General features: G+C 41.8%; 3 protein-coding genes across 4 annotated transcripts; 1 reads left to right on the top strand and 2 right to left on the bottom strand.

Moving 5' to 3' along the window:
- The first annotated feature begins 49 nt into the window (after nucleotides 1-49).
- Nucleotides 50-3,094, top strand: rilpl2 (Rab interacting lysosomal protein-like 2). 2 transcript variants are annotated; one of them, XM_006789692.2, is made up of 4 exons: nucleotides 50-530; nucleotides 616-764; nucleotides 2,124-2,264; nucleotides 2,674-3,094. In XM_006789692.2, the coding sequence occupies exons 1-4, from the start codon at nucleotides 237-239 to the stop codon at nucleotides 2,693-2,695; spliced, it is 606 nt and encodes a 201-aa protein (XP_006789755.2). In that variant the 5' UTR covers nucleotides 50-236; the 3' UTR covers nucleotides 2,696-3,094. The 2 variants fall into 2 exon arrangements, with proteins under 2 accessions (XP_006789755.2, XP_006789754.2); XM_006789691.2 differs by having other exon boundaries at nucleotides 613-764.
- A 1,710-nt stretch (nucleotides 3,095-4,804) lies between these two features.
- On the bottom strand, nucleotides 4,805-9,783 carry kmt5ab (lysine methyltransferase 5Ab). Its single transcript, XM_087848721.1, has 8 exons — nucleotides 9,634-9,783; nucleotides 9,339-9,442; nucleotides 8,390-8,537; nucleotides 8,012-8,216; nucleotides 7,812-7,899; nucleotides 6,092-6,151; nucleotides 5,795-5,985; nucleotides 4,805-5,324 (listed from the first exon to the last, which is right to left on the bottom strand). Exons 1-8 carry the CDS (start codon nucleotides 9,641-9,643, stop codon nucleotides 5,114-5,116), a joined length of 1,017 nt encoding a protein of 338 aa, XP_087704847.1. The 5' UTR covers nucleotides 9,644-9,783; the 3' UTR covers nucleotides 4,805-5,113.
- A 1,393-nt stretch (nucleotides 9,784-11,176) lies between these two features.
- Nucleotides 11,177-12,096, bottom strand: mtrfr (mitochondrial translation release factor in rescue). Its single transcript, XM_035907258.2, has 2 exons — nucleotides 11,719-12,096; nucleotides 11,177-11,623 (listed from the first exon to the last, which is right to left on the bottom strand). Exons 1-2 carry the CDS (start codon nucleotides 11,974-11,976, stop codon nucleotides 11,393-11,395), a joined length of 489 nt encoding a protein of 162 aa, XP_035763151.1. The 5' UTR covers nucleotides 11,977-12,096; the 3' UTR covers nucleotides 11,177-11,392.
- Between the last annotated feature and the right edge of the window lie 832 nt (nucleotides 12,097-12,928).

Below are 12,928 nucleotides of genomic sequence, written 5' to 3'. Positions count from 1 at the left end.
ACGATCTTTGTACTCACCTGTCGCTAGGATACTTTGCCCTCCTCTGCTGTCCGACGAGTCACGCCATTGGTGCGTGAGTGATGGGGGAAGTGCTGCTTCTCTAAAGTTAGCCACCTTCGCTCTGTACGAGTATTGAGCCGAAGTCGAGAAAGAGGGAGAAAGAGTTGGGTTTAAAGACTTATGAGTGGCATCCGGGGGAAAAAAAGTCGAATTTATTTCGGTCGTCCCGCTGAGTCATGGAGTTTGGTGAGGAATCGTCACCAGCTCGGGCTTTCGAGAAGGACGCTTTCGAGCTCACTGTGGAAGATGTGTATGATATCTCGTACGTAATCGGAAGAGATCTGTTAAAAATCAGCAGCACTGGCGAAGAAGTGTCAGACCTACAGTTTAGGATAGTCCGTGTGTTGGAAATGTTTGAGACTTTGGTCAACAAGTACAACTTGTCTCTGGAGGAGCTGAAAATGGAGCGGGACAACCTCAAGAGCGAACTGGATAGGATCATCAAGGAGGGCTCCTCCAGGCCTGGCGCGGTGAGTTTGGTGCTCTATAGTTCAGGCTCTTGTCAGATAGAAGTAGACCTTTAAATATGGCTTTTTGTTCCTTTAATCATAGCAGACTTCGGGACCGAACCAGCTGGTGGTGGACCTGACAGACCCCAACAGACCCCGATTCACTATGCAGGAGCTGAAGGAGGTGCTGCAAGAGAGGAACCAGCTGAAGGCTCAGCTCATGGTGGCCCAAGAGGAGCTTCAGCTGTACAAGAGGTATGAAACGGTGTGAAATGTAAAGTTCACTCTGGCTTCTAAGAGTACATAAAATAATGTACATAAAATATTTATATCAGAAACATGTAGCTAATGCACCAGCTCAGTGTCAATACACCTGAAGACTGTACGCTTGTAAGAGGATTTATTGATGGGCTGCTGTGTCAGACTGACTTGAATCTCATATCAGTTTCAACTGGAATTACACTGAGTCCATGGGTAAATGCATACAATGATCAGCCACTCTATTAGGTACAACTTGCTAGTGTGCTAGTAGTAGATTTGACCACCTTTGCCTTCAAACCTTTAATTCTTTGTGGCACAGATTCAGCAAGGAGCTGGAAACATTCCTCAGATTTTGATCTATGTTGACATGACAGCATCACACCATTGCTGCAGACTTGTGGGCTGCACATCCATGTTAATCTCCTGTTCCACCACATTCACTATCATGTTCAAGACACCAGTTTGAGATGCTCTGAGCTTTGTGACATGGTCTGTTATGGAAGCGGCCATCTGAGGATGGGTACACAGTAGTCATAAAGATCAGGTAGATGGTTTCTACGATGCTCAGTTGGTACAAAGAAGCCCAAAGTGTGTCAAGAAAATGTCCTCCGCATCAGTATACCATGACCACCACCACATGCCTGAACCATTCAAACAAGGCGGAATTGAGCTGTGTTTTCATCTTGTTTTATGGCAAATTCTGACCCTACCATTGCAGTAGAACTCGAGATTCCTCAGACCAGGCACCATTTTTCTAATGTTCTGTTGTCTAATTTTGGTGAGACCGTGTGAATTTGAGCCTCAGTTTCTGATCTGAGCTGGTCTTTATAAGGCTAGCCTCTGTAAACCATAGAGATGGTCATGTGAGGAAATCCCAGTAGATCAGCAGTTTATGACATACTCAGACTAGCATGTCTAGTTTGACCCCCATGCTACTTTCAAAGTCACTTAAACCACCTTTCATCTCTGTTCTGATGTTTGGTTTAAAGTTCAGCACCTCTTCTTGACCAGGTCTACGTGCATGAATCTATTGTGCTGCTTCTATGTGATTGGCTGATTAGATATTTTTGTTAAAAAGCATTTGAACAGGTGTACCTAATAAAGTGCCAATGAGTGAATGTGACTATGTAATTATAACATTGAGCGCACAAATATAAGAACCACAATTAGCCAATGAATGCAAAGAGATATATGCATATTATAGAAGCCTCACATTTCATTGTTAATTACATCATGTTTTTTTTATTTGTTGTCATTTTAAAGCAACAAGATCGATCACGTCTCATAAAATGAAATGTTAGCCTGTCTTATAAAATACTCTTAGTGATCATAAATATCCCCGTTCTCCTGCAGTGGGATCCTGCCACAAGCTGAACCATCCATGGTGGAGGTGTCTCCATCTCCACCATGGCAGGTGGAGACACCGACAGCTACAGAGCACAGACCAGCCACGATAAACGACACGAAAGAAGAGAAGACGACCATAGGCAAACTGTGAGTAACAAGCTGGCTCGGTTCACCAACAAAAGTATTTGCAGATGACTAAAAATAATATAAAGAAAGCGGAAAAAAGGAAGTAACAGTAGGTCTTGTTTTAAGCCGTGCACCTCAAATGGAAAGGATTCAGAAGATTTCTGAGCAGCAACCACATGATGCTGTAATAAGCTAGCAGGGAGATTGTTCTCACAGCCCGTCTCCTGTCTCCTAATGATATACTTGTGACTGGGTGAATTCATGCTGACGCTCAGGATGTTTGTCTGAGCAGTGAACGAGACGCAGAGAGAGAGTACGCCTCTGCCAAAATGCTTCCGTCAGTAATCACAGCCTCCCGTGATGCAGCGTTGTTTGCGTGCTCCATGTTCACCAGCGCTCCTTCAGCTAACTCTGACCTTTCTGTTTGTAGGTTTTCATTCAGGCGAAAATGAGAAGAAAAGCTTTCACGGGGAACTGACCATGTAGGAGACAAACAGGATTTGTCGGCACAATTAAACTCCTTTTGTACTTTTTTAAGAAGTATTTGTCAGTTTTAATAAGCATTATATTTTGTACTAATTTTTAACCTAAGATGTTTTTAGCGTAGACATCTTTTAATTCTGTAAAAAATAAGATATGGAAAGGAAACTGGAAAGTATTATTTAACAAGTGATGATCATGTTATTTGTTCAAGTTTATAAACTTGAACATCAGCTTTTTTTTCCCTTTTTTTTTTTTTTAATGAGCCACGATAAGGTCTTTATATAGGCACATTCCCATCACTCATCTCTGTTGTCAATGAAGGTAAAATACCCAATCAAAATCTAATAATAAATTTGATTGTACTTGTGTTTTGTCTCAAGTTGAATATTTAAAAAGCTTTTGTTTTATCATATTTTAGCCAGATGCCAAAAATATTGCTAATACACAAATTACAGCATAAATTTACAGGCTTTAATCAGCAGATTACAAGGCTTTGTTCTTACTGAAGTCCTCTCGTTGACTTCTGTTTTGTGTGAAGAAGGGTAGGCGGGAGAAAAAGGTAACCCACTCTCATATTTCACTGAACTGTCTTTAGCTTTGTTGACAGTTCAGTTCATGCCTTGATGGAAAAACCTGGTCACTCAGTATATTTAGATTAGTCACCAACCACCACATTGTAACACTGCTCCCGCAGGCTCGTACTGTAGGCTTGACGGCTACATCACATCATCCCCTCTCTTCTTATCCTAAGATGCCCATCACTCTGGAACGGAGTAAATCTGCACCCTTCGGACCACATGACCTTTTTCATTGCTGCAGGGTCCCATTTTCTTGCTTCCTAACAAATGAACCCTTTTTCCCCCAATTAGCCTCACTGATAAATGGCTTCCTTAACGCTACATACTTGTTTAACCCAATCCCAAGTGCTAGCTGCATGTGTGGAAATATTCCTACTTTCACTCTTAAAGCCTCGTCAGGTAAGTTTTAAAGAAATTTTGTAGCAAATTTTGCTTTTATCTCCTAACTGCACTAAAGAATGTGTGGACATAACATGGAGGGACCATGCAACATAGTATTTAGAGTTCAGTATCTGCTGGGGACATTGCTGGATACAAGCCCCTCTACATGGGCTTTTATTTCCTTGTGCCCTCCTCTCCTACATCCTCCTGCCTCTGACCTGGACATCAATTTCAGTACGCTATGTTGACGGATGTTTCAATTGCTAAAATAAATGTAGGAATTAGGCGATTTAAAAAGGAGGGAAGAGGCACAGATGTAGTGTTTATTATACCGGTATTAGGTGAAATATAGACAGTTATTTGTACTCATGTTGTTTTAAGTTATTAAAGATGACAGAGTAATTTCACTTTTAGCCTTCTACTATTTAAGATTTTAATAAAAATGCATCACACTGCATCATGTTGTGAGTTTAATTTTGAGGTGACAGTAGCGCAGGAGGTGGAACAGGTCACCAATGGCGCTCCAGACTGCATGGCTAGAGACTGGAGTTGTTCAGCGGAGTTGTTCTCCAATGTGTTCATTGTATGAATGAAGCAAGTGTGTTGCATATGGGAACCAGCCCATAATTAAGTGGCTCTAAATGTTAAATATCATCACTATGATCACAGTAGTGGCTGGGCTATAACAGAACAATTCATAATGTACCGTCACTTTGCAATTTCAACAGAAGGTCTCATGGAGAAGAAACACTGCTGTAGTAAGTGAAAGAAATCTGCCAACATGACTCTTTGGGCTTAATTTGAAAGAAGTGTTAAAAAAATAAAAATTAAAAATTAAAAAAAAAAAAAAAAAAAAATCACAGAAATCTATCATTTAATTACTTTAGTGTGCTGTGAATGGCCCAGGCTGTAAAACCTGTGAAAATATAGTTAAAAGTTAAAAAAAATAAATAAATTCACAATGTTTGAAAAAGCCATCCAATGGGTCACATTGGAGTCTTCGCCAGGCCAATTCAGGCTCCTGGCCTTATGTTTGAAACCCCCGATGCACGATATGGTCTGTCCCACCTGGAGGATAGTAGATGTGTCCCTTATTTAATCATCGAATGCACCACCAATCATGTCACGGCAGGCGAAGACCGCTTTATTCCTCAATTTACAACACATGTAATAATTTACAAAAGTTAGAATGACAATTACTAAAGGAAACCCCGTTCACAGTGCAAACCTGCTTCTCAAAGAAAATGACTGCTACATTTCGTAAAGATATAAAATCCTGATAAAATTTTGCAAAAATATACTTCACCAGCTGAAGTTTTAGCATCTATACAAAATAAAACATTTCAAGTCTCAAGTCTTTTTCCATAAAGAAACTGGACAGCAGACGGGACAAATTCATATATGTATATATAAAAAAAGGTCAAGTTCTCAGTGTTTGAGCCATGGGTGAGCAAGGATTGAGGCTTTACTCCGATCGCCATAATCATAAAGCAGCTCCTCGCCTGCATTGATGTCTCTGGAGGCGACCAAGATCAGGTGAGGCGTTCCATCGATGGGGTGAAGCCTCGTCTGGCAGTTTCCAGTTTTACAGTGGTTGATCAGCCTACCGAGCCGACTCGTTTCCTTTGTGGCATCAACACTGTGATACATAGATACAGACATGCCTGTTACAACACAAGACAGGTGTCCATACTAAAATCACAGCTATTAAACTTTTGTTTCTAATTCTAGGAGATGTCTTTCGCATAACAAAATGTCAGCTAGAATAAAATTTTATAACAGTGCTTTTTGTATTAAAGAAATAATTACTCATCCTAAAGAACAGACATGTTTTTATGATTCTAAAAAAACAAAACAAAAAAAAAAAACCAAAAAAAAAAACCATGTACAACTAGAATTTGTGATTTCCAGGAAGACAAAAATGATACAAAAAGTATTTAAAAAAAAAAAAAAAAAAAAAAAAAAAATAGTCATAGGGTGAATATATACAGGTCTATGGTGAGACGCAAACACTGAAAAAACTGATGATTAAAGATTAATCTCACATACTTTGAAGGTTTGTGTGCACGGGTGTGAGACCTCTTGCAGAGCGATGCCATTTGGACTTACCAGTAAGTTTTGGATTGATACTGGAAGTAGTACATGTAACAGCCTGTTTGAGGATCCTCAGCGTACTGGGCCTCTCTGATTTTAGCTTCAGCCAGGTCCAGCAGGTCTCCGTGATACTCCACGACAAAATCTCCCCTTTTGAAACCACTCACAGCGAATACCCCTCTCCCCTTACCGTCTATGTTTTTGACCTGTTCACAGTGAAAATGTACACTGGATTAGCAAATGTTGCTTAACCAACATTCAGGGATCGTGTCTGCATGCAGAGTTTTGTAGTGGCACAAACGTAAACATTACCTGCATTCCTTCTTCAATGCCATTCTTTATCAGGTCATCGAGGTGCTTGTGTTGTTCACTCTGTTAACAGTGATTAGAACATTTAGTTTAGTTTTTTTTTTTTAAAAGAGAACATCAAGACAACTTTATATACAGCACCCCTCATTTTTGTTTTAATAGTTCCCCCTCCCTTAAGAATGCCTCGACAGCCACTCCACAGAGACCATTTCCAATGAGGCTTCAGTGATTTTAAGGGGGGGTCAGGCAACTCCTGAGGAGTCAGCTAAACGGTAAGAACAAGATCCGGGCCATCAACACTTACGCCCTGCCCGTGATCAGGTACCCTGCTGGGGTAATAGGCTGGCCAAAGGAGGAGATAGAAGCCACTGACATAAAGACAAGAAAGCTCCTTACCATGCATGGAGGGTTTCACCCCAACTCCAGCACCCTGAGGCTGTACGCTAAGCGGAAGGAAGGGGGCCGGGGACTGGTGAGTGTCAGCACCACAGTCCAGGATGAGACAACGAACATCCAAGAATACATTGGGAAGATGGCCCCAACTGACCAAGTGCTCAGTGAATACCTCAGGCAGCAGAAACCCAAGAAAGAGGAGGGAGACGAGGAACCATCATGGAAGGACAGGCCCCTGCACGGTATGTACCACCGGCAGATAGAGGAGGTGGCTGATATCCAGAAATCCTACCAGTGGCTGGACAAAGCTGGACTGAAAGATAGCACAGAGGCACTAATCATGGCAGCACAAGAACAAGCTCTGAGTACAAGATCCATAGAGGCTGGGGTCTATCACACCAGGCAAGACCGCAGGTGCAGGCTCTGTAAAGATGCCCCAGAGACAATCCAGCACATAACAGCAGGGTGCAAGATGCTAGCAGACAAGGCATACATGGAACGCCATAACCAAGTGGCCGGCATAGTGTACAGGAACATCTGTGCCGAGTATAACCTGGAAGTCCCGAGGTCAAAATGGGAGATGCCCCCGAGGGTGGTGGAGAATGACCGAGCTAAGATCCTGTGGGACTTCCAGATACAGACGGACAAAATGGTGGTGGCTAACCAACCGGACATAGTGGTGGTAGACAAACAGAAGAAGACGGCCGTAGTGATCGATGTAGCGGTTCCGAATGACAACAATATCAGGAAGAAGGAACACGAGACGCTGGAGAAATACCAAGGGCTCAGAGAAGAGCTCGAGAGGATGTGGCGGGTGAAGGTAACGGTGGTCCCCGTGGTAATCGGAGCACTAGGTGCGGTGACTCCCAAGCTAGGAGAGTGGCTCCAGCAGATCCCGGGAACAACATTGGAGATCTCTGTCCAGAAGAGCGCAGTCCTGGGAACAGCTAAGATACTGCGCAGGACCCTCAAGCTCCCAGGCCTCTGGTAGAGGACCCGAGCTTGAAGGATAAACCGCCCGCAGGGGCGTGCTGGGTGCACACGCACGCACGCACACACGCACACACGGCCAGTGTAAATGTTTGTCACACTGTTTTCTTTACCATTTTTTATAGATTCAATAAAAGAAACTAATCAATTATGTGTGATTTGCCAACTGTGTAGACACAACTCATGGTTCATCCCTCGAGTTAGGTGCATCTTCTATGCTTTAATGAGTCATAGGTCAGCATTTAGTGGCTTAAAAAATTAAAAATTAGAAATTTAAAAAAAAAAAAAAAAAAGTATTAAGGCCTTTCAGAAATCTGGAAAAGTATTAGTCAATACAGACCTTTAACTCTGCATTTGTTTTTCTGTTACTGCGCCTGATGGGAAAGTAGTCCGTGACCTTTCTGTTTTGAAGAGCTTTACTCTCCATCCTGAAAACAAGAGACACCAGAGTAATAAGTCATTATGATTGTGCAACTGAGTGTGAAAGAGTCCGTGCACCCCCCCCCCGTGTTTTTAATGAGACTGGCCACATGTACTCACTTTTTTGCTCCTAGCTTGTGTCCATTTCTGCCCCGAGACTTGGATTTTGGCACACTGCCATCTGTTGCAGACCTGACGTCAGTATGCAAGGTGGAGCTTGGTTGCTCAGGTTGCTCAGAGGCCTTTTCTCTTGTTTCATCACTGTGACAAGCCATTTCAGCCTTCTGCACTTTGGATACCTCAGCTTTCATTTTATTGGGTGAGCCTTAAACACAGAAGAAACAAAAACACCACAAATATTTAAGAAGAACAGGTCAGTGAGCGCTACTACTACTAGTAGGCTGGAAAGTTGTGTAGCTTACATGAATCTGCTGATGAAACAGCAACTAAAAGGACAACAGTGAAATAACAGAGTAAGTGCTTAATTTAAGAATTTACCTTTTTTCAGTCTTGGCATATCTGGTTTAGTTGAATCCGAATCATTTCCTTCCTGAATGAGTGTGCTTGAGCTGTCACTCAGAGGGGACCTGGGCTTGCTTGGAGTCCGTAGACTTGGGAGAACTGTCTGCACGTTACCTTTACAACCCTACAAAAATCATTATAAACATGGGTCACAATTTAACCGATTCAAATATCCAGTTTAAATCAAGTACAGGGATGTGGAGTCATCAGCCCTGGAGAGTTAATGTGGAGACGGGTTATGCAGCAATCTAAAGAAAATTAGGAGCATACATTCTTGACCCATACAGTGCGCAAACTGTAAAAAAGATGAGGCATTAATATTTTTCTGCCATTTGCAACCCACAGGCCTAAATTTCAAATTGCTCAAATTGAATGTTCAGGTTTTTCTCCCTCTCACAAGAATTCACTAACGTGAATCCTTGTACTACTGTTGGTCATTCACTCAGCCACAGAGAAGGACTAAGTTATAACATACAAATAGCTGAACTGAAACCAGGTGTCCACTGTGGCCGGACTCTGAGTAAGGACATGAAGGACCTAGAGGGACTGTCAAACTTATTTTACATCCACTAGCTAGATAAAGCCCACTTTGATTAGATATTTTGTAACTATCAACCCAGTTACTTTGGTGTAGCATGAATACCCAGAAGGGAGGTGTTTATCAGTAAAGCTAAAGCTGTAAAACCTATAACATTAAAGTTAAAAGTCCAAAATGTATGTCTTCTTTCAACCTGTCCAGTTGGGCCGTACTGGAATATCTGCCGGGCAGCTTCTGGTCTCCGGGCCCTTATTTTTGAAACCCCTAGTTCACGGCATGAAGCGGAGGATTTACCCCTTGCAAGAGTAACACTAAGTCTCAATTGGTTTACCAGAAAATGTGAGCTTCCTGCTTTGGAGATGCATAAGCTGAGGAGAGCCCTGTTACCTTGTTATTTGCTGGCTTGTTTTCCTTTGTCTCCGTCAGTGAGGTTACTGTATCTTCAGCAGGGTCCTCTGGTTTTTTGTCGGCTCTCAGCACATTTTTCTTCCCTGCATAAACATAGACATGAATAAATTTGAGCTCTTCTATCCAACAATTCATTGACATATACGACAAAAAGCACTACCGCTGAGTTTTATTTGTAAACAGCCACGTGTATTTTAACAAACCTAGTCCCTTTTTTGCGCTAACTAGCATTTAGCAGTCGGCTACTACACAAACAGCAACACGTCTCAGTTACCTTTTGCCATGTCAGTACACAAATAAAAATCCACAGAGGACGTGGGAGTTGTTAAATGCAGTCCTGTGTCTTCTGGTTCCTCACTGTACTCAGTTCACTGAAACGACAACGACAAATATCAGACCGCATCACTCCGGAGAGAGCATGGAGGATTTAAAAATACTACTGCGCTTCTCATTGGCTCTTTAGTACAGACGGGAGGGGCTTGGGTTTGAAAACAGCTCTCTGATTGGCCCCAGCTGACTGCTCTGCGTGTTATCGGTCTCTTTGCAAAAGTTTTTTCTCAGTGGCATTATAAGAGTCAATGATAATTATTATTAGCAACACAAAACAATCTGTTTTGCCTGTTTACCTGTAAAGAGTTTATAAATCCAAAAAGTAATATTAACGGAATATAACATCGAAAAGATAAGAATAAAAGACAATAACTTACAGCTAGAGATCATGATTTTTACTTAGATATGGCTAGAATTGAGCACAGACCCACATTTGCTTTTTAAATAAAACTTTCTAAATAAAACATCCTATTAATGTAGAGAAAGAGATTTTTACTGACATCTAGTGGCCAAAGGATGTAAGAGGTACTGTTAAAAATTATGCAGACATACTGGTCTGAGTATTGTAAAAAAAACTGCTGATCCGCTGAGATTTTCCCACACAACCATCTTTAGTGTTTTCAGATAATGGTCTGAATGAGTAAAGATATCCAGTGAGCAGCAGTTCTCTGGGTTAAAATGCCTTCTTGATTATAGAAGTCAGAGGAGGCCAGACTGCTTTGAGCTGATAGGAAGGTAACAGTAACTCCAATAACCACTTGTTATGGTATTTCCTTGGCATACTTTATGCCCCTTGGTACAAACTGAGTATTGCTGCTGAGAATCCCTTTATGACCACAGAGCACCCATTTTCTGATGGATAACACACCATGTCATAAAGCCAAAAGCATCTTCAACTGCTTGAGTTCACTGTACTCAAATTGCCTCCACAGTCACCAGATCTCAATTCAATAGTTCAATCACATCCCTTTGGGATGTGATTGAACAGGACATTTATATCATGGATATTCAGCCTACAAATCTGTGCAATGTTATCATGCCGGTATGGACCAAAGTCTCAGAGGAATGTTTCTGACACCATCTTGAATCTATGTGAAAAGAATTTAGGTAGCTCTGGAGGCAAAAGGGATCTAACTGGGTAGCAGCAAGGTACTTGTCCAGCAACTGTAATTCATTTCAATGCAATTTTTCAGCATCCTATAATCAGTATAAATAGAAGCAAACATTTTTTTTATGTTCATTTGCAATAGGTCCACTTATATATTACTGTGTTCTGGTGACACCTTTAGGTTTCAACATGAAGACATCTATAGATCAACTCGTCTCTTTTTAAGCTTTTTCTTGTGAAATTCAAATATGCTGAATGCTCCATGGCTTCCAAAATCTTTGCCATCCTACTTCAATCTAAAGGTAAACGAAGCAGACCCCCCTATTTAACTCAAGTTTAGACTCACAAGAATAAACAACCAATCACACATCGGTGATGTTTAATTTTATTTTAATCCTTATATGACACACTGATACTGTGCCTGTCTGAAGCTAAACAAATACAATCTTGTTATTAGAACTGACAGCACTTCTTCAGACTGAGGCTTTACAGACACAACGTGCAGGATCATTCAAGTATCTCTGACCTCACCGACCACATACACACACACACACACACACACACACACACACACACACACACACACACACACCACTCATACAGTGTCATTTCCGGGCTTGGAGTCTGAAGCCAGCGCTTCTTTGAACAGTCTCTTTCTCTCCAGGTTCTCGTTGGCCTTCCTCCTCTTTTCTTGTTTCCTGAGCACAGACTCCTTCTTCTTCATCACAACTTCACTGAGCTCTCCTTTGTACGTAACGTCGAGTTTCTCCCTCATAATCTCTCGGGCACGTTTTCGATTTATGTCCACAGATCTGGTCTGGTGGCACTGGAGAGGAGATTAAAAGACAACAAACAATATCAAAGGTATTCCAGATGTACTGGACACCATTACACGATTAACTATTGGTGAACAAAAAGCACCTTCACCACGATCCCAGTGGGGATGTGCTTGAGCACCACGCAGTTGCTGGTTTTGTTGGTCGCCTGTCCTCCGGGTCCAGATCCTCTCACAAACTGCTCTTCGAGCTCATCCTCGACCAGGACAGGAAGGTCTATCAGGTCCTTTTTACCGGCTGCCAACACACACCTGAGTCCAGTGGGAGGGGGTCTAAGCAGCAAAGAGCCTCTCCACGTTAGCTGCATGCGCACAAAGCTGGTGATCGGTACAAACACGGACATCACAACACAACAGACCCTAACAGAGAGACAGTTTTCATTTCTCTAATCCAGAAAAAAACAACAACAGGTCACAGGCTCACTCTTTCAGAGTCACGCTGAGCCTTTGTTTATGTTCCGGTTTGTCTTCTTTACTTCCGTCGTTGTGCTTTTCTTCGCGGCCTGAATAGTGGGTATGTTGACTCTACAGCGCCACCACGTATCACTTAGCCACACTGGTGTACTTGAATAAGCGATTACTCTATTTTTCTAATTATTATCATTATTACTTTTCAACTTTAAGCTTTGATTGTGTTGATGGAGAAGTTTAGAGAAGCTCAGAAGGAGTTGGACTGTGTCTCTGTGGATATAGAGAAGGCACATGAAAGGGCGCCAGGAGAGAAACTGGTACTGTCAGGAGTGGGAGACAAGTGTGTGAGGATGGTGCAGGACAAGGGTGATCGGATGTCCCACTTTACGCAGGACTGGACAGCATTTTTATCCTTTGTCCTCCTGTCCCACATTCTGATTGGTTCTGCAGGGCATACACTTTTCTAAAATCTGACTTTTACTTCAATGTATGAAAAGGGAAGGGCTTTTGTTTTGTTTTGTTTTGTATAGTCCAAAGAAGGTTAGATTTATCATGCCTTACTCCTCACCAAAAAGTCACAAACTTTGCAGATTTGATTGAATATGATGGAAAAAAAAACCACAAAGAAAAGAAGGGGGAACAAGGTAGGGTAATATGCATTACCAAGCTGGAACCCAAAAAGTGTTACGAAACAGAAAAGCAGTGAAATAAAAGAAAATGCAAGCATATATAAAGACTATTGCATAAGGTGACAGCCAAAGTTTGACCAAAATTGGGTCATGTAACAGGACAATGACCCAAAGCAGAGGAAATCTACAAAAGAATAGTTAAAGAACAAAAGTTAAAGACCAGCCCTCAGTCTGATTTAAATGCTGTGTTGGGATG

The sequence above is a fragment of the Neolamprologus brichardi genome, chromosome 12 (assembly GCF_056152115.1).
Source record: "Neolamprologus brichardi isolate AB-2024 chromosome 12, ASM5615211v1, whole genome shotgun sequence".
In the NCBI taxonomy this organism is placed as follows: domain Eukaryota; kingdom Metazoa; phylum Chordata; class Actinopteri; order Cichliformes; family Cichlidae; genus Neolamprologus; species Neolamprologus brichardi.
Note: the sequence above shows the minus strand (reverse complement) of the source record. Positions and strands in the feature narration are given on the sequence as shown.

Excerpts from the sequence above, each read along its gene's own strand:
- rilpl2 (XM_006789691.2), top strand. The coding sequence starts at position 237 with ATGGAGTTTGGTGAGGAATCGTCACCAGCTCGGGCTTTCGAGAAGGAC. Across the intron at positions 531-612 it reads GCTCCTCCAGGCCTGGCGCG|CAGACTTCGGGACCGAACCA; the intron begins GTGAGTTTGGTG and ends CTTTAATCATAG. Across the intron at positions 2,265-2,673 it reads AAGACGACCATAGGCAAACT|GTTTTCATTCAGGCGAAAAT; the intron begins GTGAGTAACAAG and ends TTCTGTTTGTAG.
- kmt5ab (XM_087848721.1), bottom strand. Across the intron at positions 6,152-7,811 it reads AAACAAATGCAGAGTTAAAG|AGTGAACAACACAAGCACCT; the intron begins GTCTGTATTGAC and ends CACTGTTAACAG. Across the intron at positions 5,986-6,091 it reads GCATTGAAGAAGGAATGCAG|GTCAAAAACATAGACGGTAA; the intron begins GTAATGTTTACG and ends CACTGTGAACAG.
- mtrfr (XM_035907258.2), bottom strand. The coding sequence starts at position 11,976 with ATGTCCGTGTTTGTACCGATCACCAGCTTTGTGCGCATGCAGCTAACG. Across the intron at positions 11,624-11,718 it reads CCACTGGGATCGTGGTGAAG|TGCCACCAGACCAGATCTGT; the intron begins GTGCTTTTTGTT and ends TCTCCTCTCCAG.